General features: G+C 35.9%; 1 protein-coding gene across 1 annotated transcript; it reads right to left on the bottom strand.

Moving 5' to 3' along the window:
- Nucleotides 1-207: 207 nt before the first annotated feature.
- LOC138327834 (translation factor Guf1, mitochondrial-like) lies at nt 208-25,440 on the bottom strand. Its single transcript, XM_069274248.1, has 17 exons — nt 25,237-25,440; nt 24,265-24,340; nt 23,809-23,920; nt 22,892-23,040; nt 10,193-10,273; nt 9,387-9,548; nt 8,739-8,803; nt 8,159-8,271; nt 7,833-7,923; nt 7,266-7,395; nt 6,854-6,963; nt 6,423-6,550; nt 5,319-5,389; nt 3,398-3,499; nt 2,311-2,444; nt 1,404-1,662; nt 208-579 (listed from the first exon to the last, which is right to left on the bottom strand). The coding sequence occupies exons 1-17, from the start codon at nt 25,326-25,328 to the stop codon at nt 451-453; spliced, it is 2,004 nt and encodes a 667-aa protein (XP_069130349.1). The 5' UTR covers nt 25,329-25,440; the 3' UTR covers nt 208-450.
- Nucleotides 25,441-25,844: the final 404 nt, after the last annotated feature.

The following is a 25,844-nucleotide window of genomic DNA, read 5'->3' as shown; positions in this document are numbered from 1 at the left end:
CTTCGGATAGGTATCGATTGTTACATGATGTAGTTGTGGATGTAACATAATATATTTCAGAGAATACCATCACTCATAATTCAATGACATCAAAATCCATACAAGGGCAGATAACTCTAATGTGCAAAAACTGGAACTCTCAAAATATGATAACACCATTATACTATGTGTACTTTAGTACTTAATATGTACAACGTAGATTCAAAATGCCAATGAAAAATAAATTTATTTCATAAATAAATAAACAAAGAAGTTTGTCTTTAATCACAATGTGATGTAACATCCATGTTACATGTTACTATGCACTAGCTGGTTCCTGTATGATACTTTATGGTACAGAACTTTGGTTGATATATAAACTGTCCACGTTTTCCAATAAAGGAGGCATAGCACAGTAAGCACCCACACGTTTTTCCCGATTTTTACAGTATTTCCTTGTCTCTGGAGCTGTTACTTTTTCCTTAATACATTGACAAATGTATCCTTAGGAATTTTAACTGTTCCCACTTGTTTAAGTTTTTTCAGGTATTCTGCCTGCTTGTTCAATAACTTATTTTTCCTGGTCACATCACCACCGTACTGCAAAGAAAAATATATTAATTTAGAATACAATTATTAATCCTAATTTTAGATTTAAAGTGTAAATGATTTACAAAGCTATGTATAACACGACGACGGACTAAAGACTATCACAATAGGTCACAATAACTATGATCAGATGACTTATAAACCAAACTTTTTCCTTGTGACCATATTTGATCTAAAACCCTGTCTATACTGACACATCATCTATAACAACCATCTACATGTCATCATGCTATATACAAACCCACCCTCAATATACCACAAGCCCTCCACCTCTGGGCCGCGAGTTTGAATCCCATGTGGGGCAGTTGCCAGGTACTGACCGCTTGTCGGTGGTTTTCTCCGGGTATTCCGGCTTTCCTCCACCGACAAACCTGGCATGTCCTTACATGACCCTGGCTATTAATAGGACGCTAAACTAATCAAACCAAAATATCATAGTGAAACTGGAGGCATTTCAGGAGAGAAAGACTAAACCAATCACAGACTTGTACAGACATATCCTTTGAAGATTACAAGAGAGTCACACCCAGCTTTATAGCTATACAGTGTATAGTTATTCAATTTATTTGATGAACATCAAAGGTCCAAACTAGATGTCTCATCTAATGTCACATATAGAGCCTTCAGTTTTGCTATTACATAATCCAGGTGTAGATACAACAGTAGTGATAGTAACCCCTGTAATATCAAGGATGGCATAACATAACTTCCATTCTGCTCAGAAATATATACATTGACAACTTATTGAATACCTACAGATTGAAATGATCCCATGAAAAGAAGAAAAAAATTTGATCTTGGAAATGAAATCTTACACATTTAGCGAGTACATCCTTCTTGATTGGTTTGATGTCTTCCCTAGCTATGATGTCGTTCCCAATGATGGCCTGAATCGTGACGTAGGTCATCTGGCGAGGGATGAGTTCCTTCAGACGTACACAAATCTCCTTTCCACGCAGTCTTGCTCTACTGACATGGCTTATCAGTGTCATCTCTTCTACTGGAAGCTTGTTGATAAGGAATTCAACTTTTACAAGTTCTGATGGTCGATAACCATTGTCCTCATAATCAAAACTGAAACAAAAAGGAGACCTGAATTTATTGCTGCTAACAATTCAGCAGTAATAGATTATAAATATAATCTGAAGTAGAAACAGAAAACGTAAGGATTCCATGAGCTGTGACGTAAGCTGTAGAATTTTTACAGCAAACGGGTCGTTGATATCATGCAGATTACAAATATGTTAATTTCTTGTAAGCCATATTCATAAAAGTACAATAGTACAGATAATACTGTAAACGTGGGTATTTTCACAAGTGCTAATATGGTGATTTACATGTATAAAAACTTCCACAGTGTTGGTATTACTATGATGGATACACTTTCATACTTAGATTTATTCATGGACAGAATCTTAGCGAGGGAAAAATTTTCACGATCAAGCGACATTCACATAATTAGCAAAAATTTCCCACTCGCATCAATGTTAACAGTATTGTAAACGTACATATCTTAGCAATAATTTTATTTTTAGCTCTTTTTCACGGTAGGAATGTCACACAAAAAAGGATTGTGTCTATTGTATTTGCCATATATCTTTTATATGGCTATGATGGTGATTGCAAAAAAATCATAGTTGCAGTAACTTGTTCAAGATCGTGTTTTTGCTAAAATTTCGTTGTATCAAAACAAGTACATTCACAATATTCTCTGTACTGTACCTTGCATAGCCAGACGTGATGGACTTGAGTTCGTCGTAGAAGTCAACAAGGACCTCATTCAGTGGAAATGTACACCTAATTACCATTCTTTGTTGGTCTATATAGGTCTGTTCATGGGGTTCACCTCGCCGCGACTGACACAAAAATAACCAAAACCAAACAGTATCAACTGATGATAATATTACTGATATGGCTTTATACAAATACTTATAAATAGTTTTGAAGTGAATAATCTAAGCTTATCACCTTTCTGTGTAAGAAAATAACAAGGGATCATTTAATTGGATATTTTTAAGCTTAACAGTGAACCATTACTCAAGTCCGACAAAAATGGCAAAAGATATACTGTAAGCAGAACACTGGTGTATTACCAAAATATCTTTTCCATTAAAGATGCTCCACCGCCGACAGAGCATAAATGATATTCATTTTATGAACAATAATTGGTGTTTTTTCGTGTAAATATATGTCTAATTAATGCAACAAATAATATAAAATATATTATTTTACCTTTGGTGCATGGGCAATCAGTAGATCATTCTATATATGATATAGACTGTTTTCGGGATGCAATTAACTATTTTTGATATTTTTAACTTGAAATAAAATTAGAAGCTCCAACTTTTCAACGATGGTTATGGTGTAAAGAAAGTAACTTTTGTAACTGAAGAAAAATTCTAAATTGTCTGCTGCTGTTTTTGATAGTGAATAAATACCATTTGTCAGCTTTGGAGCATCTTTAATATTTGCTGCAATTAATGCATGAAAGCAAACCATGACTTACAGATTAACATACCTGGTAAATACCCTGTGTTTACCATGGCATGGGAGATAATAAACATACATGACACACTGAGAGTACAGAGATGAGGCACTGGTCAGGGATGACTATGGTAGCTGTGATCAAGGGAGATAATAAACTTACATGACACAGTGAGAGTACAGAGATGAGGTACTGGTCTGGGATGGCTATGGTAGCTGTGATCAAGGGAGATAATAAACTTACATGACACAGTGAGAGTACAGAGATGAGGTACTGGTCAAGGATGACTATGGTAGCTGTGATCAAGAGAGATAGTAAACTTACATGACACAGTGAGAGTACAGAGATGAGGTACTGGTCTGGGATGACTATGGTAGCTGTTATCATTGGTTCCAAAAACTCCTCTATAATACTCATAGGTGGTAGCTGGAAAGAACAAGATTAATTATCACATTTGTTGCATAAATCACATTCTAATGACAATAAATCTCCCTCACCTTGAAGTAAGCATTTTAAATGGAAGAGTCTTATTAATGAAACCTGTAAATTAATTCCTTTAATTTTTTTAAATGTTATGGAAACTTGTTCTGCTACATACATGTATATAAACAACAGAAAAAAATACAGGCATTGTATAAAATGATATTACAAAAATTCATCATTTCTGGGACCATTTTCAGAGTTAATGAAATAAAGATATGTAAGATATCTTTGTCAAGACCAGATGATTCTAGTGGCACATGTAACAGAGCTATCTCCCCCTGTACCTACATATCCAATGTGATGTAATGTGATTCTGAGTTGAGTTTAAACATATTTTATTGCAAAACAATTACAACAGGATTGGTCACAAGTTATCACAACTTATAAAAGCCCTCTCCTAATAACAATGACAAATTAATAATTACAAATTGTGTTTACATGTACTACATATATAAGATAATGAATAAATATATAGATCCTGAGTGATATTATATACGAGACAAGGAAGTATTTCTAACTGTGGGCAAAATATATTGTCAAATGTTAAAACCCTTTTATCAAGACACAAATACAACAAACATTGTCACCTGATATTTTCTAATTAGAAAATATTATATTAACGAGAGGCCCATGGGCCTTAACCTGAGTTAGAATTTATAATGAAACAAATAATGAAACAAATCAAAGACATATAAACACTATATGCTGGGCCTTGAAGTTGGTCAGTGATTTATAAATTTGACTTTTTAGACTATGAAGAGTATTTGCTTCCATCAAACCTGTGAACTTAGAAGTATTTTTTGAAATCTTAATCATTTTGACCCTGTTTGGTCCTGCCCCTCTGGTCCCCCAGGGGGCTGGTCCCCCAGGGGGTCATCAAGGACTGATATGGATTTTAAAATGCTATATCTTAGGCTAATAATTCTAATCAAGTTTGACTAATTTCCTATGAAAATTTGGCAAATAATGTTCACAAATATGTTTTTCCTATATAAACTAAAGTAAACTTGACCCCTCCCCAGGGGATAACGTGAGACCCCAATATAATTCACAATTTTTATAAAACACCTGAAGACCTTTCCAACTATTATCATTTGATTCTACTATTTCCAGAATTTTAGAAGATTTTTTAAGTTTTAGCCTATTTGACCCTTTTTTAGCCCCGCCCCTCTGCCCCAATGCTATCTCAGGCTAATAATTCTTACCAAGTTGGACTCATTTCCAATGATAATTGAGCAAAAAATGCTCATTAATGTGTTTTTTCTATATAAACTATGTAAACTTAACCTCCTCCCCAGGGGGAACCTAGACCCCAGGGTCATATAATTCACAATTTTTGTAAAGGTCCTTAAGACCTTTCTATCTATGAAGAGTATTTGATTCTACCACATCTGTGAGTAGAGAAGATTTTTGAAATTTTACTCAATTTTACCCCTTTTGGCCCCTCCCACAGCCCCCTGGGGGGTGGGGACCATATAATTCACAATTTTGATTGGCCTTATGCCTCAGAAGGTTTGTGCAAAATTTCATTGAAATTGCTTCAGCAGTTTTGGAGAAGAAGTCAAAAATGTAAATTATTTACAGACATATGACGGACGACAGACGACAGACGACGCACGACGCACGGACAAAAGGCGATTAGAATAGGTCACTTGAGACTTCGTCTCAGGTGACCTAATAAATCTGCAACTCTATACTATGCAAATACAGAGAACTAATACTTGATGGGTATTAATCTCATACTACCAAAAGTAATTCTTACCTTACAGGGATTCAGCACATCTACTAATTCGTCTCCGTAACTCTTGATGTTCTTTTTTCCTTTTATTCGAACTGAATAACAAACAAGAGGCCGATGGGCTTTAACGGTCACCTGATATTTGATACAAAATTAGTTATGTCATTTACTAGCCAACGGACATCTTTTGTTCACAAAATACGAACATACATCTAACAGCTCTACATATTTACTCACATAACTGTGTTCACAAGGTTCAACAATTATTATTGCAAAGGGAATTAACTCCGTAAATAAGTTAGAGTCGAATCAGGCCAATTTTTGAACTCTTCCAAGATCTTTCCAATGTTATTCTACATATAAAGTTTCATTAAGCTCTGTTTACATTTACTCAAGTTATCATGTCCACAAGGTCCAATAATAATTATTAGTGTAAGGGCAATAACTCCGTAAATTACCGTTGAATTTCGAACTCGTCCGAGATCTTCCCAATGTTAGTCTACATACAAACTTTCATTAAGCTTGGTTTATATTTACTAAAGTTATTGTGTTCACAAGAAAATGTTAATAGACGTCGCACGACGAATGACGCATGATGACGGACAAAACACTATCGCAATAGGTCATCATGACCTATTGTTAGGTGACCTAAAAAGTCAGAACTCAAAAAATAGTATTTTCAGTAGAGTATATATACATGTATGATATCATTAATTTGGGTGACATTGACATTTAAATCTGATACTGTAAATATAAAATGACCATTGTCTACGGTATAGAGTGTAAGTACTAAAATCAAATACATGTACTCTGCAGTGAGACCATACATCACTTTTGTATGATATATCAAACAATGGCAGGTGAACTTAACTAATTATCGGGTCAGATAAGTCAATCTATTCCATCCAATGGTCGATTTAAATTTTTAGCCAATTTTTTGAGGCATCAGTTTATATATTCAAAGGTTATATCAACAACAACCCTCTAAGAAATCTAAGAAATATGTACATTGTATAAGCCTTGCCTATATGTACCTTTGTAGTGTACATTAGGAGCTGTAATGACGACTGAGGCACCAAACTCCAGCTCCAGTCTTTGACAGAAGATGTATAAGCCATTCCTACTTACCTTTGTAGTGTACATTAGGAGCTGTAATGACAACTGAGGCACCAAACTCCTGCTCCAGTCTTTGACAGAACACATCCATGTGTAACATCCCCAGGAAGCCCAGTCTCCAGCCTTGTCCAATAGCAGCACTGGAATTCAGAACAACAGCGTAAAATCTCAATACTTTCAAACAGAAAAACAGAGCGAATACAAGTTATGTTTGATATCAATCCAATAGGAATTGATCAGTTCCGATTTATCAGAATGAAAAACAAATCTGCTACCTGGTCATTTCGGTCAATTTTAGAGATTATGTGTGTCCAAGTTCAAAGGATCTTTTTATAAGAAAAGCTCTAAAAATGAATAAATCAATCATTTCTTTTGTCTCCGCCAGTTAATTAACCAAGTAGGTAGGTAGGTAACACTGTGTTCATTTATTTATTATTCCTTACCTGTTTTCTATGTTAATGGACACACTGCTATCATTGAGGGTTAGTTTGTTAATGGCAGCCTTCAGTACTGGTAGCTGTGACTGATCTGATGGAAATATTCCAGCAAATACCTGAAAAACATACCATTAAGAAAATTATTCTTCCTTAATCATATAACAACTCAATAAAATTGATATGATTACTCTGTATTCAAAATACCCACTGTGATATTATCTTCACTAAATCACACCATTCTGGTATATAAACATTTCTGTGTGGTAGCCAACAGCCACAACAAAGACTCTGGTTGCTTTGGAATGTTCATTATGTTGTAAATAATGTATCAAATTAATATGGTTTGACCAATAAGACATTGTGAATTGCTGATCCTTATCTTTGTACGATTATAGATATAGATCTGTGAGGTGTTTACCATTGGTACAGCAGGTTTGAACCCTGGTAACGGTTCTACAGGAGATTTCTGGTGACAGAATGTGTCACCTACTTGGAAGTCTGAGATCCTTTTTATGTTAGCATGTATGAAGCCTACTTGTCCAGCAAATCTGTAATGAACATACCAGGTAATATTGTACAAATTAGTTCAAAAAGCCACATCAGATAAAGTTTTTATAGGGAGTAGCATAATACAGGTTTAGTGAAAGTCAAGCTAGGTAATCTTTAAGTTTTTAATTGAAAAAAATTCAAAATGAGCATCTTTCAGAAACAAGGAAATTTCCAAATACTGGGTATATATTTATCAATATTGCACATTTTAGGTAAACATGGAGGAAAAAAGCCATGCAGCTGAAGATTAATGTATCGATAATCAATCAGCACCATGATTAGAAGCACAACATATATTTTGGCACAAAGAACACATTCAAGTTTTGTACCTATTATGCCATCCATTTATCAGCTTTCAGTGCTGAATTTTTAAATAATGCCAGAACTATTGTCAAAAAGATTTTAAGGGATTAGAGTACCCAAAATCAATACTTACAGAACATTAACCAATTTCTCGTGAGGATGGAGGATTCCAGTTCCCTGAACTTCGTAAGACTTTCTCGAAAATAATGACATGATTTTATCACCTAATAAAGAAAAGCAAATCATCAGGTATCTACACATGTAGCAGCAAATACATATCTTATCAATAATGATTTTAGCAATAGTATTCAGTTAAATACCACATTTGTATTATGTTAAATCTAATTTTTCTTTTCAAATTATAGGGTAGAAAGTTTTGTCTGTTAGTCAGAGTGGTATCTTTAAAAAAAAAAACATAGAATAATAACGAGTCCTTAAAACAAATGTTACGACTCAAACCTTTTTTGACACTGCCGTCCATCACCAATACATTCCCTACAGCTCCCCTATACTGGTCATACTGCGAGTCAAACATCAAACACTTGAGTGGTTTATCTCTGTCTCCCTGGGGACTGCATTAACAAAAACATCAGTACATCAAAATTTGTGGAGAAATGCTTTTATCATTCAATATTTACTTTTAAATGCAAAATCATTATTAAACTAGGTATATAAAAAGAATGGCACAACATAAATCCTTTTTAGGCACTTAAAAAGTACCAGGACAAACATCGCAAATACTGTATGCTATTGACAGCATCTGTATTCTGCAGTAACTGTAGGATAATTATTAAGTCTTAGATTCTATCTAAAAAACAGCTTATCATATTTTCCCCAGCATAATTTTTTGGAATTCCATCTAAACTTTAAGGGTTAAGGAAATTCATCATCGAAGACCTACGGATGATGGTACTATTGCTCGGCTACACTTATTATGTGAAGTAATAATTGTAGAGGGGCCTAGCGCGATCAACCATCTGGTCTCAGAAAATGAAGGAAGATACAATGTTAACATTTTGTATACGAGTTACAGACTTACGGAGGAATCTTTTCTATAATAGTTGTTAATAAATCTTCAACACCCGTGCCGACCTTTGCAGATATCTGAAACAAAATATGTCTAAGACAGTTAACACATAAAAAGAAACAGTAGAATAGTCCTACAGAGTATGCTGTGTAATTTTAAGGGGAAATAACTCTGATTCTTCAATATGCTAAAATCAAAAATGAGTATGGAGTACGCAAAAGAAGCTTTTTCAACATTGACATCCATAACACTATTACAATAGTGCTTCCCTTTGTCCTGAATTTAATGACAGACAGAGGCATACAAATTTGAAACATTTGGAATATGAACCTTTTATCAAAAGGGAGATAACTTTGTGTATGTACTTTTTTGAAGAATTGTGAGATAACAATATATGTGTAAGTTTTAAGAATGAAAACCTTTTTTGTCGAAGAGGAGATATCTTTATTTATATTTCGAGAATGAAAACGTTTGTAAAACTTTGTACATGTTTCAAGATTGATAACTTTTCGTGGAAGGGGAGACAATTGTGTGTATATATGTTTTGAAAATAAAAACTTTTGCAAAAAGAGAGTAATTTTGTGCATGTTTTGAGAATAGAACTTTTTTTTAAAAGGGGAGATAAGTTGACTGGAGATATTGAGTATACTTCAGACTTGCCTTGAGTACATCATCAGGTTCTATATCAAACACATTATTCAGCTGTTCCAGGACCATTTCAGGTTTAGCGTTGTAGAGATCAATCTTATTTAGGCATGGTATCACAGTTAAATTTCTTTCAAACGCCAGGAAGAAATTAGCCATTGTCTGGGCTTGAACTCCCTGAAAATAAAGAAACAATATTTTCAATTACCAACTGAAAACTTTTAAATCCTGATGTAGTTAGTTTTAAGTGCACTAACCAGATCACAAATAATTAATTTCTATTGGCCTTTTATAGAACAAGAGGCCCAGAGGGCCTGTATCACTCACCTGGTTTGTAATGCCAAGTAATGTTCTAAATATAAGTTCATTGTTTCTTTTCTGAAGGAATTTGAATATTTCCCTCTAATTCCTGTATTGGGCCCCACTCTTTCTGCTCCAGGGGATCAAAGCCAAAATTTATACGAATTCTGTTAACCTCAAGGATGTTTCTGGCCAAATTTGGTTACAATCCATGCAGAACTCTAGGACAAGTAGCGATTTATAGGATTTACCTCTATTTTCCCTATTTGGCCCCGCCCCTCCTGCCCTTGGGGGGTCAGAGCCAAAATTTATAGAAAAATTAATTTGATTCTTCTCTATTATTTCTCATTTGCAATTTGATAACAAGTCCAGAAAGCGTATCATATACCCCGAAAAACTGTTTCTAACAAATCAGAAAGTTTCAGAAAGATCTCTCTTATCCCTTTCATAACCAATAATAGCTAACAGGGAGTCATTATTTTGACATTTAAGTTATGAGCCTGAACTTTGAGGTCACATACCTGGTTAGCATCCACCAAAAGTACAACCCCCTGACAGGCTTCAAGTGACCTTGACACCTCATAGTTGAAATCAACATGGCCCTGAAATCAACAGAAATCAGAAAATTTGCTGCAAAAGACAATACAAGATTGAAAAAGGTTAAGCCCTGTAAGTGATCATGATCAAAGTCAGCAGTATTAACACACATTGTAGCTTTTTATCCCCTCATGCTATAGGCCTAATGTCAGATGTCTGATTTTATGGTAATCAAGGAAAAGTATTTAAAGATATTTATGAAGCATATATATATGTAATATGTTTATAACATTATGTCATATATACCCAGGTACTGTATTTTACTTGGTAGTCCTTTAACCAAGCATTCTAAAAGCCCTATACAGAATTTGAAGCATCTGACAATCCATCAAATGTGTTCTGGTTTTGTTTCCGTTCATTTTGTTCAGTTTGTTTTGTTTGCGTTTCCTTTCGTTTTTTTTTTGCGTTTGCTTATCCGGATCCATGTTTGTTCATTTGCATTTAAGCTTTCATTTGAATTCGTTTTTGGTGCGTTTGTGGTTTTTTCTTCAAACAGATGTCCTTCTTTTGCTTTTGATTGTACCATGTACCTTAGATAACTTCAGATAATTCAGCATATAAAATATTACTTTGGTATCACTATCTCAATTTCATTTTGCCAGGCATATGTAGAATACCAACAACCTGTTACGGTATAGTGAATCAGGTAACACCTGAACCGTAACTAAAGTAAGTTACTTGTGATTTGCAGAGCTCGGGTCTAGCTGTTGCCGCTGGTGGTGTTCAGGTGGCATTTATTATACCATAGGCCCAGAGGGCCTGTATCGCTCACCTGGTTTATTTAGAAATTATCATAAAAAACTCTAACAATTTGAAATAGCAAACTTGAAAAATGGCCCCACCATTTGTACAATTTTGAATCCCCCGCCATAAGGATTCTACCAATGCAATATCAGTGCTATCAAATGCTAAGTTTTTGAGAAGAAGTCAATTTTATTGGAATAGCCAAATTGACACTTTTCAATTGGCCCCACCCCTCAGGCTCCCGGGTGTCAGCCACACACGTTGCACAATTTTAAATCTCTGCCCCATAAGAATGTTAACAATGTAATACCAGTGCAATCTAATTCTTAGTTTCAGAGGAGATGTCGTGTATAATACATAGAAATAGCCAAATTGACACTTTAGCACAGACCACTCAGGACCCCTGGGGGTCAGCACCACAATTTTTACAATTTTGCATCCCCGCCCCATAAGGATGTTACCAATGTAATATCAGTGCTATCCAATGCTTAGTTTCAGAGAAGAAGTCTTTTATATGGAACTAGCTAAATTGACCCTTTTGGCCCCGCCCCTCATGCCAAAGAGAGGTGGAGGTCAACCCTATAATTTGTGCAATTTTGAATCCCCACCCCATAAGGATATTAAAAACACAAAATGAATGCTATCCAATGCTCAGTTTCAGAGAAGAAGGTTGATATATAGCCACCATCATTTGTACAATTTTGTACAATTTTGAATGCTATCTAATGCTCAGTTTCAGAGAAGAAGGTTGCTATATAGCCACCATCATTTGTACAATTTTGAATTCCCACGCCATAAGGATGCTACCAATGCAATTTGCTGCAATGTTGTAGCTCAAAAGACTTTTAGACAGAAAACAGTATTGTCTTTAGAGCTACAATTGGTGCCTATTACTGCTAATAGAGCAAAGTAATGATCATGCAAATCATTATTAAAATGTTTGAATGCATTTTATAGTACTTGTTTTATATCGCTTACCTACAAGGCAATAAAATTAAACCGTATAAAATATCAAATTCACAGCACGACAGTAGTTTTTTATATATACACAATAAAGTTATTTCCGGAGTGAATTTATACGACAAGTCTTCAAATTGTGGACTCGACATCTTGTGAGCGGTACGGTAGACATTAAGAAGGGTCGTTATGTTTAGTTTTAGACAAAAATGATATATAAATGCATGTATAGGCATAAACTAATTGGAAACCTACAAAAAAGTATAGAAAATTGTACCCGAGTGATTTTCGGAGGCAGTGCTCCACTAGGACACATAGGGACAATTTTGTACCCAGGTGAAATGTATAGTAAGCCTGGTACGTATATTCGTTCTACCAAAGCAATATGAGTGGACTCAAATGCTAAGTTTTTTTAGCCTTTTGGCCCTGCCCTCAGGCTTAGGGGTGTCAGCCCTAAAAATTGTACAATTTTGCATCCCCACCTCATAAGAATGCTACAATTCCAATACAGGTGCTATCGAATGCTTAGATCAGAGAAGTTATTTACAGTGTAACTTCCCAAAACCTATCCTTCTCATACAGGTCAGTGCAGACGAGCATCCCCAAGAACATTCACGCAATTAATGACGTTTATGAGAGGTAACAAGTCATGACTGTTGTTTTTTATTCATTTTAAACATATACTTCTCACTTTTGTGATAATGTTCACCATAACAATAATATTGATCGGTTATTACAAGCTCTAGCCACATGTATGATTATAGTCAGATTTAGAAAACTAGTTCCATCAATTAAATCTGGATCGTAATCACCGATATTCGGATCACTTCTCCAAACCGAACCCTCTCTAAACTAATTTTACAATTTTGAACCCCACCCCATAAGAATGACACCAAAATTCACTGTTTTTTATATAATTTGGTGGTTTAACAGAAACCACAAAACAAGTTAATGCTATAGCGAGTATAGCCAGCTGTTTTCAGAGAACATATTATTCGCTATATTTCTCACAACACTGACATGGTCGCAAGACTTGATCCCTGAAAAGATCAGAAGTGGGGTAATTATGCTAAATATAATGGTGTTTTTTTTTTTTTCTATTTTTCTCATTTTAGTGAATATTCCCTGAACTGCTGACACATTAAGCACACAGTACCTTATTCAGTAACCCAATCATTAACATTCAGATGGCTATGTGGTTTTGGTGATCATTAACAGATCCATAAGATATAAATACCTGTAAATCTATAAATACCAGTCTGTTTAGTGATCCTAAGGGTTTTTTTTCTCTCCAGATTACTCATATCATATACAACACACTTGGCGTTTGGGGAGTTAATTGGTGATTATTTTTTCCTCTTTTTAATTGGTTTTGATTTTTTATTTATTTTTTTCTATTTTTGATACATTTCTTAAAGACAAATTTGTCATGCCTCCATAATAAATCCTGGACATGAGAATAGGTTGCTGACTGCCTATATAGATATAAACACCTTCCTTATACACCCCACTCCCCATTGTTCTCCCTCTACCTATTGTGTCTGTGAGGACTTTTCAGTACCTGAGTTCTAGGCCCAGTAAAGGACTTACCTGTAGCTCTATACTTGTGAGTACTTTTCTGTGCTAGTCTGCCATTACCCATCGTAAGAAGTACAAGGATTTTTGTTATGGGAAAAGATAATATGACTGTATGACCCAATTGTTCCATTATAAAGCTCTGTTCAACGATTGGAAGTGTCAGCTGAGGGTAAGCAAATATGCAAAGAAATTGTCTGAAACTTAATTACCACCACTCCACCTCATTGCCTCCATCCTATCCCCTGCCCCACCTCCTCCAGCATACCCACTGCCCCACCCTCCTTCCCCTGCATCAACATCCCCCATAGTCATTCTATAGCAATAAGTATTACACTCCATACAACTTCCTGGCCGTAATGGATTAGGGTAGAGGCTGTGGCATTGAGTTTTGTTTCACTTTATGTTGACAGTCTACAAAACTTCATTAATTTCCAACTGTCATTTGTTGATATATTCCTGAAGAATTAAAACTTTTCCTTACAGTACTTTTAAGTTGCTCTTCAGCTATCACATGATATTTTAATCAAATTAACATTAACTAATGAACCTTTTTGATGTTCATTTATACAAGTGCAGTTTTTTTTATTGCATTGCCTTTTTTAAACATGAGGTCCAGGGGGCCTTAACGATAAACAAGAAGTTGATTAAAGATTTTAACTAATTTGACCCCTTTGACGTTGAATGAAGGTCAAGGTCATTCATTTCAACAAACTTGGTAGCCCTCCATCCCAGTCTACAAGTGCAGACACAACAGAACCCGTAAACAATGTGACATCATCGAAATGTGTCACATTGAACATTGTATAACACATATGTGTAACATTGAACAATGTATAACACATATGTGTAACATTGAACAATGTATAACACATATGTGTAACTTACATGTAAGTACATCTGGTGCAGTGTTCATTTGGAGTTGCTGTGTCCGTGAAAATTCATCATCAAACACACTGAAAATTTTGATTAAGAACAATGTCAGTGTTTGTTTTTGATTGAATAGCATGGGGGAAAAAGTGACTTTTGATAACAACTGTAAGTCTGTTATCGTATTAAACCTCAGCGTGTACTTTATTTCAGTCCAGTTCAGTCCATTTCAGGTAATTCTAACTGTTGTTCAATGGTAGGAGGACTATTCCCTACAATTTTATCTATTGCAATACTATTGTATAACAGCATGCAGGATTTATAATAAATTCAATAACTGCCTCTGCCAGGGATTGAACTAGGGACCTTTGGATTACTAGTCTGATGCTCAACCGATCGAGCTAAAGAGAAGTTCTCTCTAGCGGAGTGGTATATTGTTGCTAGTATTGACCAGGGTTACAACTGCTATTGCGAGGGGAAAAAAACCACTATTGGAATATTTTAACTAATGCAGACTTCTATTGCATCGCATTCTGAATTCTATTTAATTCAGTCTATGAATTGGACTTCATGTCACACATCTGGAGCAGTTTTGGTTTAGAGTTACTTCCCTTTGCTAGTGTCTGTGCCAATGGGACTAATTCACGTACCAGGTGATACCCGATAATGGCGTTGAAGTGACGTTAGCAAAGGATATCATTCTTTTGACATCATTCCATCACCAAAAGATAATAGTCCCGCACACACTTTGTCAGGTACCACATGGTACATGAATTTAAAAGTCCCATTCATGATCAAACACACTGACATTGAGAACGATGTCGGTGTTGTTTTTGATTGAATAGCATGAGGGAAAAGTGACTTTAAATTGATAGTCTGTTATCATATCAAACCTCTGCGAGTACTTCATTTTAGTCCAGTTCAGTCTGTCTCTTGTAACCTTGACTGGTGTTCAATGGTAGGATTACCATTGCAATACTATTTCTATTGGGGGAAACACTATTGGAATAGTTTAACTAATGAATACTACTATTGCAATAGTATTGCATTCTGAATTATATTTAATTCAGTCTATGAATTGGACGTCATGTCGTACATGTGGTGCAGTGTCTGTTTAGAGTCACTTCCCTTTGCTAGTGTCAGTGACAATGGAACTAACTCACGTACCATGTGATACCTGATAATGGTGTTGAAGTGACGTTAGCAAAAGATATCATTCTTTTGACGTCATTCCATCACCAATAGAAACAATATAGTCCCACGAACACTTTTTCAGGTACCACATGGTACATGAATTTAAAAGTCCCATTCATGATCAAACACACTGACATTGAGAACGATGTCGGTATTGTTTTTGATTGAATAGCATGAGGGAAAAGTGACTTTTAATTGATAGTCTGTTATCATATCAAACCTCTGCGAGTACTTCATTTTAGTCCAGTTTAGTCTGTCTCTTGTAACCCTGACTGGTGTTCAATGGTAGGATTACCATTGCAATACTATTTCTATTGGGGGAAACACTATTGGAATAGTTTAACTAATGCATACTACAATTGCAATAGTATTGCATTCTGAATTCTATAAAATTCAGTCTATGAATTGGACTTCATGTCACACATCTGGAGCAGTTTTGGTTTAGAGTTACTTCCCTTTGCTAGTGTCAGTGACAATGGGACTAATTCACGTACCACGTGATACCCGATAATGGCGTTGAAGTGACGTTAGCAAAGGATATCATTCTTTTGACGTCATTCCATCACCAATAGAAACAATATAGTCCCACGCACACACTTTTTCAGGTACCACATGGTACATGAATTTAAAAGTCCCATTCATGATCAAACACACTGACGTTGAGAACAATGTCGGTGTTTGTTTTTGATTGAATAGCATGGGGGAAAAGTGACTTTTAATTGATAGTCTGTTATCGTATCAAACCTCTGCGAGTACTTCATTTTAGTCCAGTTCAGTCTGTCTCTTGTAACCTTGACTGGTGTTCAATGGTAGGATTACCATTGCAATACTATTTCTATTGGGGGAAACACTATTGGAATAGTTTAACTAATGAATACTACTATTGCAATAGTATTGCATTCTGAATTCTATAAAATTCAGTCTATGAATTGGACGTCATGCCGTACATCTGGTGCAGTGTCTGATTAGAGTCACTTCCCTCTGCTAGTGTCAGTGACAATGGGACTAATTCACGTACCACGTGATACCCTATAATGGTGTTGAAGTGACGTTAGCAAAGGATATCATTCTTTTGACGTCATTCCATCACCAATAGAAACAATATAGTCCCACACACACTTTTTCAGGTACCACATGGTACATGAATTTAAAAGTCCCATTCATGATCAAACACACTGACGTTGAGAACAATGTCGGTGTTTGTTTTTGATTGAATAGCATGGGAGGAAAAAAAATGACTTTTAATTGATAGTCTGTTATCATATCAAACCTCTGCGAGTACTTCATTTTAGTCCAGTTCAGTCGGTTTCTGGTAATCCTGACTGGCGTTCAATGGTAGGATTACCATTGCAATACTATTTCTATTGGGGGAAACACTATTGGAATAGTTTAACTAATGAATACTACTATTGCAATAGTATTGCATTCTGAATTATATTTAATTCAGTCTATGAATTGGACGTCATGTCGTACATGTGGTGCAGTGTCTGTTTAGAGTCACTTCCCTTTGCTAGTGTCAGTGACAATGGAACTAACTCACGTACCATGTGATACCTGATAATGGTGTTGAAGTGACGTTAGCAAAAGATATCATTCTTTTGACGTCATTCCATCACCAATAGAAACAATATAGTCCCACGAACACTTTTTCAGGTACCACATGGTACATGAATTTAAAAGTCCCATTCATGATCAAACACACTGACATTGAGAACGATGTCGGTATTGTTTTTGATTGAATAGCATGAGGGAAAAGTGACTTTTAATTGATAGTCTGTTATCATATCAAACCTCTGCGAGTACTTCATTTTAGTCCAGTTCAGTCTGTCTCTTGTTATCCTGACTGGTGTTCAATGGTAGGATTACCATTGCAATACTATTTCTATTGGGGGAAACACTATTGGGATAGTTTAAGTAATGCAGACTACAATTGCAATAGTATTGCATTCTGAATTCTATAAAATTCAGTCTATGAATTGGACTTCATGTCACACATCTGGAGCAGTTTTGGTTTAGAGTTACTTCCCTTTGCTAGTGTCAGTGACAATGGGACTAATTCACGTACCACGTGATACCCGATAATGGCGTTGAAGTGACGTTAGCAAAGGACATCATTCTTTTGACGTCATTCCATCACCAATAGAAACAATATAGTCCCACACACTTTTTCAGGTACCACATGGTACATGAATTTAAAAGTCCCATTCATGATCAAACACACTGACATTGAGAACGATGTCGGTGTTGTTTTTGATTGAATAGCATGAGGGAAAAGTGACTTTTAATTGATAGTCTGTTATCATATCAAACCTCTGCGAGTACTTCATTTTAGTCCAGTTTGGTCTGTTTCTTGTAACCCTGACTGGTGTTCAATGGTAGGATTATCATTGCAATTCTATTTCTATTGGGGGAAACACTATTGGAATAGTTTAACTAATGCAGACTACTATTGCAATAGTATTGCATTCTGAATTATATTTAATTCAGTCTATGAATTGGACGTCATGTCGTACATGTGGTGCAGTGTCTGTTTAGAGTCACTTCCCTTTGCTAGTGTCAGTGACAATGGGACTAACTCACGTACCATGTGATACCCGATAATGGTGTTGAAGTGACGTTAGCAAAAGATATCATTCTTTTGATGTCATTCCATCACCAATAGAAACAATATAGTCCCACGCACACACTTTTTCAGGTACCACATGGTACATGAATTTAAAAGTCCCATTCATGATCAAACACACTGACATTGAGAACGATGTCGGTATTGTTTTTGATTGAATAGCATGAGGGAAAAGTGACTTTTAATTGATAGTCTGTTATCATATCAAACCTCTGCGAGTACTTCATTTTAGTCCAGTTTAGTCTGTCTCTTGTAACCCTGACTGGTGTTCAATGGTAGGATTACCATTGCAATACTATTTCTATTGGGGGAAACACTATTGGAATATTTTAAGTAATGCATACTACAATTGCAATAGTATTGCATTCTGAATTCTATAAAATTCAGTCTATGAATTGGACTTCATGTCACACATCTGGAGCAGTTTTGGTTTAGAGTTACTTCCCTTTGCTAGTGTCAGTGACAATGGGACTAATTCACGTACCACGTGATACCCGATAATGGCGTTGAAGTGACGTTAGCAAAGGATATCATTCTTTTGACGTCATTCCATCACCAATAGAAACAATATAGTCCCATGCACACTTTTTCAGGTATCATATGGTACAAGAATTTAAAAGTCCCATTCATGATCAAACACACTGACATTGAGAACGATGTCGGTGTTTGTTTTTGATTGAATAGCATGAGGGAAAAGTGACTTTTAATTGATAGTCTGTTATCATATCAAACCTCTGCGAGTACTTCATTTTAGTCCAGTTTGGTCTGTTTCTTGTAACCCTGACTGGTGTTCAATGGTAGGATTATCATTGCAATTCTATTTCTATTGGGGGAAACACTATTGGAATAGTTTAACTAATGCAGACTACTATTGCAATAGTATTGCATTCTGAATTAATTCAGTCTATGAATTGGACGTCATGTCGTACATGTGGTGCAGTGTCTGTTTAGAGTCACTTCCCTTTGCTAGTGTCAGTGACAATGGGACTAACTCACGTACCATGTGATACCCGATAATGGTGTTGAAGTGACGTTAGCAAAAGATATCATTCTTTTGACGTCATTCCATCACCAATAGAAACAATATAGTCCCACGCACACTTTTTCAGGTACCACATGGTACATGAATTTAAAAGTCCCATTCATGATCAAACACACTGACATTGAGAACGATGTCGGTATTGTTTTTGATTGAATAGCATGAGGGAAAAGTGACTTTTAATTGATAGTCTGTTATCATATCAAACCTCTGCGAGTACTTCATTTTAGTCCAGTTTAGTCTGTCTCTTGTAACCCTGACTGGTGTTCAATGGTAGGATTACCATTGCAATACTATTTCTATTGGGGGAAACACTATTGGAATATTTTAAGTAATGCATACTACAATTGCAATAGTATTGCATTCTGAATTCTATAAAATTCAGTCTATGAATTGGACTTCATGTCACACATCTGGAGCAGTTTTGGTTTAGAGTTACTTCCCTTTGCTAGTGTCAGTGACAATGGGACTAATTCACGTACCACGTGATACCCGATAATGGCGTTGAAGTGACGTTAGCAAAGGATATCATTCTTTTGACGTCATTCCATCACCAATAGAAACAATATAGTCCCATGCACACTTTGTCAGGTATCATATGGTACAAGAATTTAAAAGTCCCATTCATGATCAAACACACTGACATTGAGAACGATGTCGGTGTTGTTTTTGATTGAATAGCATGAGGGAAAAGTGACTTTTAATTGATAGTCTGTTATCATATCAAACCTCTGCGAGTACTTCATTTTAGGCCAGTTTGGTCTGTCTCTTGTAACCCTGACTGGTGTTCAATGGTAGGATTATCATTGCAATACTATTTCTATTGGGGGAAACACTATTGGAATAGTTTAACTAATGCAGACTACTATTGCAATAGTATTGCATTCTGAATTCTATAAAATTCAGTCTATGAATTGGACTTCATGTCACACATCTGGAGCAGTTTTGGTTTAGAGTTACTTCCCTTTGCTAGTGTCAGTGACAATGGGACTAATTCACGTACCACGTGATACCCGATAATGGCGTTGAAGTGACGTTAGCAAAGGATATCATTCTTTTGACGTCATTCCATCACCAATAGAAACAATATAGTCCCACGCACACTTTTTCAGGTACCACATGGTACATGAATTTAAAAGTCCCATTCATGATCAAACACACTGACATTGAGAACGATGTCGGTGTTGTTTTTGATTGAATAGCATGAGGGAAAAGTGACTTTTAATTGATAGTCTGTTATCATATCAAACCTCTGCGAGTACTTCATTTTAGTCCAGTTCAGTCTGTCTCTTGTAACCTTGACTGGTGTTCAATGGTAGGATTACCATTGCAATACTATTTCTATTGGGGGAAACACTATTGGAATAGTTTAACTAATGCATACTACAATTGCAATAGTATTGCATTCTGAATTCTATAAAATTCAGTCTATGAATTGGACTTCATGTCACACATCTGGAGCAGTTTTGGTTTAGAGTTACTTCCCTTTGCTAGTGTCAGTGACAATGGGACTAATTCACGTACCACGTGATACCCGATAATGGCGTTGAAGTGACGTTAGCAAAGGATATCATTCTTTTGACGTCATTCCATCACCAATAGAAACAATATAGTCCCACGAACACTTTTTCAGGTACCACATGGTACATGAATTTAAAAGTCCCATTCATGATCAAACACACTGACATTGAGAACGATGTCGGTGTTGTTTTTGATTGAATAGCATGAGGGAAAAGTGACTTTTAATTGATAGTCTGTTATCATATCAAACCTCTGCGAGTACTTCATTTTAGTCCAGTTCAGTCTGTCTCTTGTAACCCTGACTGGTGTTCAATGGTAGGATTACCATTGCAATACTATTTCTATTGGGGGAAACACTATTGGAATAGTTTAACTAATGCAGACTACTATTGCAATAGTATTGCATTCTGAATTATATTTAATTCAGTCTATGAATTGGACGTCATGTCGTACATGTGGTGCAGTGTCTGTTTAGAGTCACTTCCCTTTGCTAGTGTCAGTGACAATGGGACTAACTCACGTACCATGTGATACCCGATAATGGTGTTGAAGTGACGTTAGCAAAAGATATCATTCTTTTGACGTCATTCCATCACCAATAGAAACAATATAGTCCCACGCACACACTTTTTCAGGTACCACATGGTACATGAATTTAAAAGTCCCATTCATGATCAAACACACTGACATTGAGAACGATGTCGGTATTGTTTTTGATTGAATAGCATGAGGGAAAAGTGACTTTTAATTGATAGTCTGTTATCATATCAAACCTCTGCGAGTACTTCATTTTAGTCCAGTTTAGTCTGTCTCTTGTAACCCTGACTGGTGTTCAATGGTAGGATTACCATTGCAATACTATTTCTATTGGGGGAAACACTATTGGAATAGTTTAATAATGCAACTACATTGCAATACTACTATTGCAATAGTATTGCATTCTGAATTTTTAATTCAGTCTATGATTGGACTCATGTCGTACATGTGGTGCAGTGTCTGTTTAGAGTCACTTCCCTTTGCTAGTGTCAGTGACAATGGGACTAACTCACGTACCAGTGATACCCGATAATGGTGTTGAAGTGACGTTAGCAAAGGATATCATTCTTTTGACGTCATTCCATCACCAATAGAAACAATATAGTCCCCGCACACACTTTTTCAGGTACCACATGGTACATGAATTTAAAAGTCCCATTCATGATCAAACACACTGACATTGAGAACATGTCGGTGTTTGTTTTTGATTGAATAGCATGAGGGAAAAGTGACTTTTAATTGATAGTCTGTTATTGTATCAAGCCTCTGCGAGTACTTCATTTAGTCCAGTTCAGTCCATTTCTGGTAATCCTGAATGGCGTTCAATGGTAGGATTATCATTGCAATATTATTTCTATTGGGGGAAACACTATTGGGATAGTTAAACTTATGCAGACTACAATTGCAATAGTATTGCATTCTGAATTCTATAAAATTCAGTCTATGAATTGGAAGTCATGTCATACATCTAGTGCAGTGTCTGAATCAGAAGTCATGTCGTACATCTGGTGCAGTGTCTGTTTAGAGTCACTTCCCTTTGCTAGTGTCAGTGACAATGGGACTAACTCATGTACCATGTGATACCCGATAATGGTGTTGAAGTGACGTTAGCAAAGGATATCATTCTTTTGACGTCATTCCATCACCAATAGAAACAATGTAGTCCCGCACACACCTTGTCAGGTCTCACATGGTACATGAATTTAAAAGTCCCATTCATGATCAAACACACTGACGTTGAGAACAATGTCGGTGTTTGTTTTTGATTGAATAGCATGGGGGAAAAAGGACGTTTAATTGATAGTCTGTTATCGTATCAAACCTCTGAAGTGTGTAACTTGGCTTTCGTTTTTCATTTGTGTATTTCGTTTTGCATTTTTTGTTTGCGTTTTTTTTCAATTGCTTGCGTTTTTCATTTAGAGAAACGCGTTTTTCATTCTTCGTTTTTCTTTTGCGTTTTCCTTCATTTGGGTTTGGTTTTTTGTTTCGAAGGAACGTTACACACTTCAAATACTGTATCAGATATTAGCGTTACAATAATTATAGATAATATAATATAGTTACCGGTGTGTCTATAAGATTAAGAAGATAGGTTTGGCCTTTGTGTGTGTGGAACAGTGAAGCAGTCTGAGCCTTAACTGTAATCCCTCTCTCCTTCTCCACTTGTAGAGTGTCCAGGACCTGCTGGTTTTTCGCATTTTTGGGTATGGTGCCTGGCAGAAACAGAAAATGAGGCTAAAAATTATAAAGTATAGGACAAACAATTTACACTAGTATAAAGAATTATATTGTAAAATCTTTGAAGGCAATCTTCTGATAATCATGAAATAAAGTGTTTACATGAAAACATAATCAGTTTCTATTAATAATATTTTACCTTGTTTTTATGGTATCAAAAGATGAAACAATGGTATGTATGATAAAGGCCATACATAGGCCAGAGGGCCATAACTCTGCCAAATAGGGTCTGATGAAAGTGCTGATCAAACTTGCCTAAGGCCCTGAGACATTTAACCATGTTACCAACTTTCGAGAAAATCCGGTAATATTTGCGAGAGTTATTAAATGAAAACAGCCGAAAATGTTGTTTTTCGTTAATCAAACAGCCATAACTCCGCCAAATAGAGTAAGATGAAAGTGCAGAGCAAACTTCTTTGAGCCCTTGGCACATTTAACCATGTGACCAAGTTACAAAAAAATTGCTTAAGATTTGTGGCAGTTATTGCACAGAAACCAATTGTTACAGACCCAAATTAATACCCCCAGTTTCGGTGAAAGCGGCGGATAAAACTGATCTTAATATCCAGGTGGTCTTTATACACAGGTTAAATTGTGTTGAAATTGGGTCATTTAGGACTGTAGAAAAGTGGTCTTTATATAAATGTGTTTGCTAAGGCAGGTTTAACTGTACATTGTTTACTATCTTTATACATGTTTATTTAATCCATCCAAGTCATCTGATATAACCCCGCTACAGTTACCAGTTACTTCCAGGAGTCTGTCGGCCAAGGTACTTTTGCCGTGGTCCACATGAGCTATTATACTGAAGTTTCGAATATTCTCTGGAGAAAATCTAGAAAGGTCGATCTCATCCTGAAAATTGATTTAAAAATAAATCACTGGTCATATATTTTATAGGTTGAAAATTGAAAAAAAAAGATAGATACATGATTTATTAATTATGATAATAAATTATGTTAAAAAAGGCCAAGTATGACGGTGAGTGTAATAATAAGAAATTAAGATTGCCAGCTAGATGGAAATATTTTTTTCAAGTATGCATTTTTACATGCTTTGGCTATGTGTATATAATTCATCAACATCTCAATTTTTACAGATCAAATTTTCACAACCATACCAAGAATACTACAAAGATAATAAACATATGAAGATAATCAGCTATGTTGTATGCATTATCTATTAGTATATATACTTACTCCACTTTTTGCCAACACTGTAGGAGAAGATGAAAAAGATCTGTTAGGCCTTACTTGAATGGTGGAATTTTCAGATCTGAAGAAGAAAGTTGATGGTGCATATTTAGTTTGACTGTAACAGGGTGAGAGCAGTATGTGCCGCTAGCTGGACTCGAACCCCCAACTTACTGGTCCACCCCTCTACTGACTAAGCTAAAGGGAAATTCCTCCTAGAATGAAGCTAGAAGGCGACTGTATCACTATGTACAACAAAAACAACTAAAACCTACTACACTACTCCCCCATTTCAAACGTGTTGACCCCCGAACACAAACCAACTCAGGTTCTATCTCCAACGAAGCCTCTCACCCTTACAATGCTTTCACTCGGAGTGGTCTACAACACCAAATTTAACAGGGCAAGAGTGGAGTGCCGCCAGCCGAGCTCGAATTCGCGACCCAGGACTAACTGGTCCACTGCTCTACCGACTGAGCTAAAGAGAAATTCATCCTAGCACAAAGCAAGAAGGTGACCGTATCCATTGTGTACAATATATACAACTAAAACCTGCTACATGACTAATTGTTTACATCATATTCCATTGACAAGACATTTGATTTGAATTCATATATGACATGGTTGTTATTTACAGATCATTTGCGAGTCGAGTCACACCTGTAACTTCTCCAACAATGCTAGACATTTACACGACGAGATACTTTTTACATTGCGTCGTGTGACCTCGTCGCATATCCAACCAATGTCATCAGGGTGGACTACAAGTGAAGGAGTAACATGTAACCTGTTACTGTACTTGTACACTACAGACAGTATGCTCCCGGTGTAGACAAAAGGCACAGGAACTTGACGTTTTATCATCGCATAGACACAGAGACCAGTATTTCAATACAGAATACATGTGCAAACCGATACAGTAAGTGCAATAAGTCAAAGCAGTCAATGTCATTCAGGGCGATTACGCAAAGTTCTTACCGCCTGAAGTGGTTGAACGACGTAGTTTTCCAAACAACTCTGATGTTTTTACTTGTTCGAAGAAATCGCAGACAGTTATTACAGATAAACATATCGAAAGAGCTTAGATACGACTAGATGAGAAGAAAGTACAGTCACACAGTTATCCACCGGCATTTTCAGCGATGGGCGCAGACATCTTGTATTTGATAAAAGAAGACTCGAAGGACGTAATTTAATATCCGGATCCGGATTTATTTAAAAAAAAAAAAAAAAAACAGGTACATATATGTAACAGCTCGACACTTTTTATTAATTCAAATAAAGTGAAAATTCCCATAAACGATATACAGATATATTAGTAACTAATTAATTAAGATTCACTGGAAATCCAAAAACCAAGGTCCCCGTGGTTAGGCCTACACATGTACGTGCGGGTCAAAGTTATCCATTTCATACATGGACTAATTTACGTGGTTTAACTTGGGTTTCTAACAACACTTATAAAATCTCTCGATGCTAGTTATTTACATGTATTTATTTTGATGACACTAGAACTGAAGAAACATGCGATGTCAAACTTGATACCACCCATATTTTTTTCAAATCAAAAGAAAACGAGATTTTAG

The sequence above is a fragment of the Argopecten irradians genome, chromosome 7 (assembly GCF_041381155.1).
Source record: "Argopecten irradians isolate NY chromosome 7, Ai_NY, whole genome shotgun sequence".
NCBI classification, from domain to species: Eukaryota; Metazoa; Mollusca; class Bivalvia; order Pectinida; family Pectinidae; genus Argopecten; species Argopecten irradians.
This window is presented reverse-complemented; position numbering and strand designations above follow the sequence as displayed.

What these genes read in the sequence shown, in the direction of transcription:
- LOC138327834 (XM_069274248.1), bottom strand. Translation starts at nt 25,328, where the DNA reads ATGTTTATCTGTAATAACTGTCTGCGATTTCTTCGAACAAGTAAAAAC. An exon ending in TTAATCTTATAGACACACCG is followed by an intron (nt 10,274 to 22,891) that starts GTAACTATATTA and finishes TGTTGATTTCAG; the next exon opens with GGCCATGTTGATTTCAACTA. An exon ending in AGGATGTACTCGCTAAATGT is followed by an intron (nt 580 to 1,403) that starts GTAAGATTTCAT and finishes TTTTCTTTGCAG; the next exon opens with TACGGTGGTGATGTGACCAG.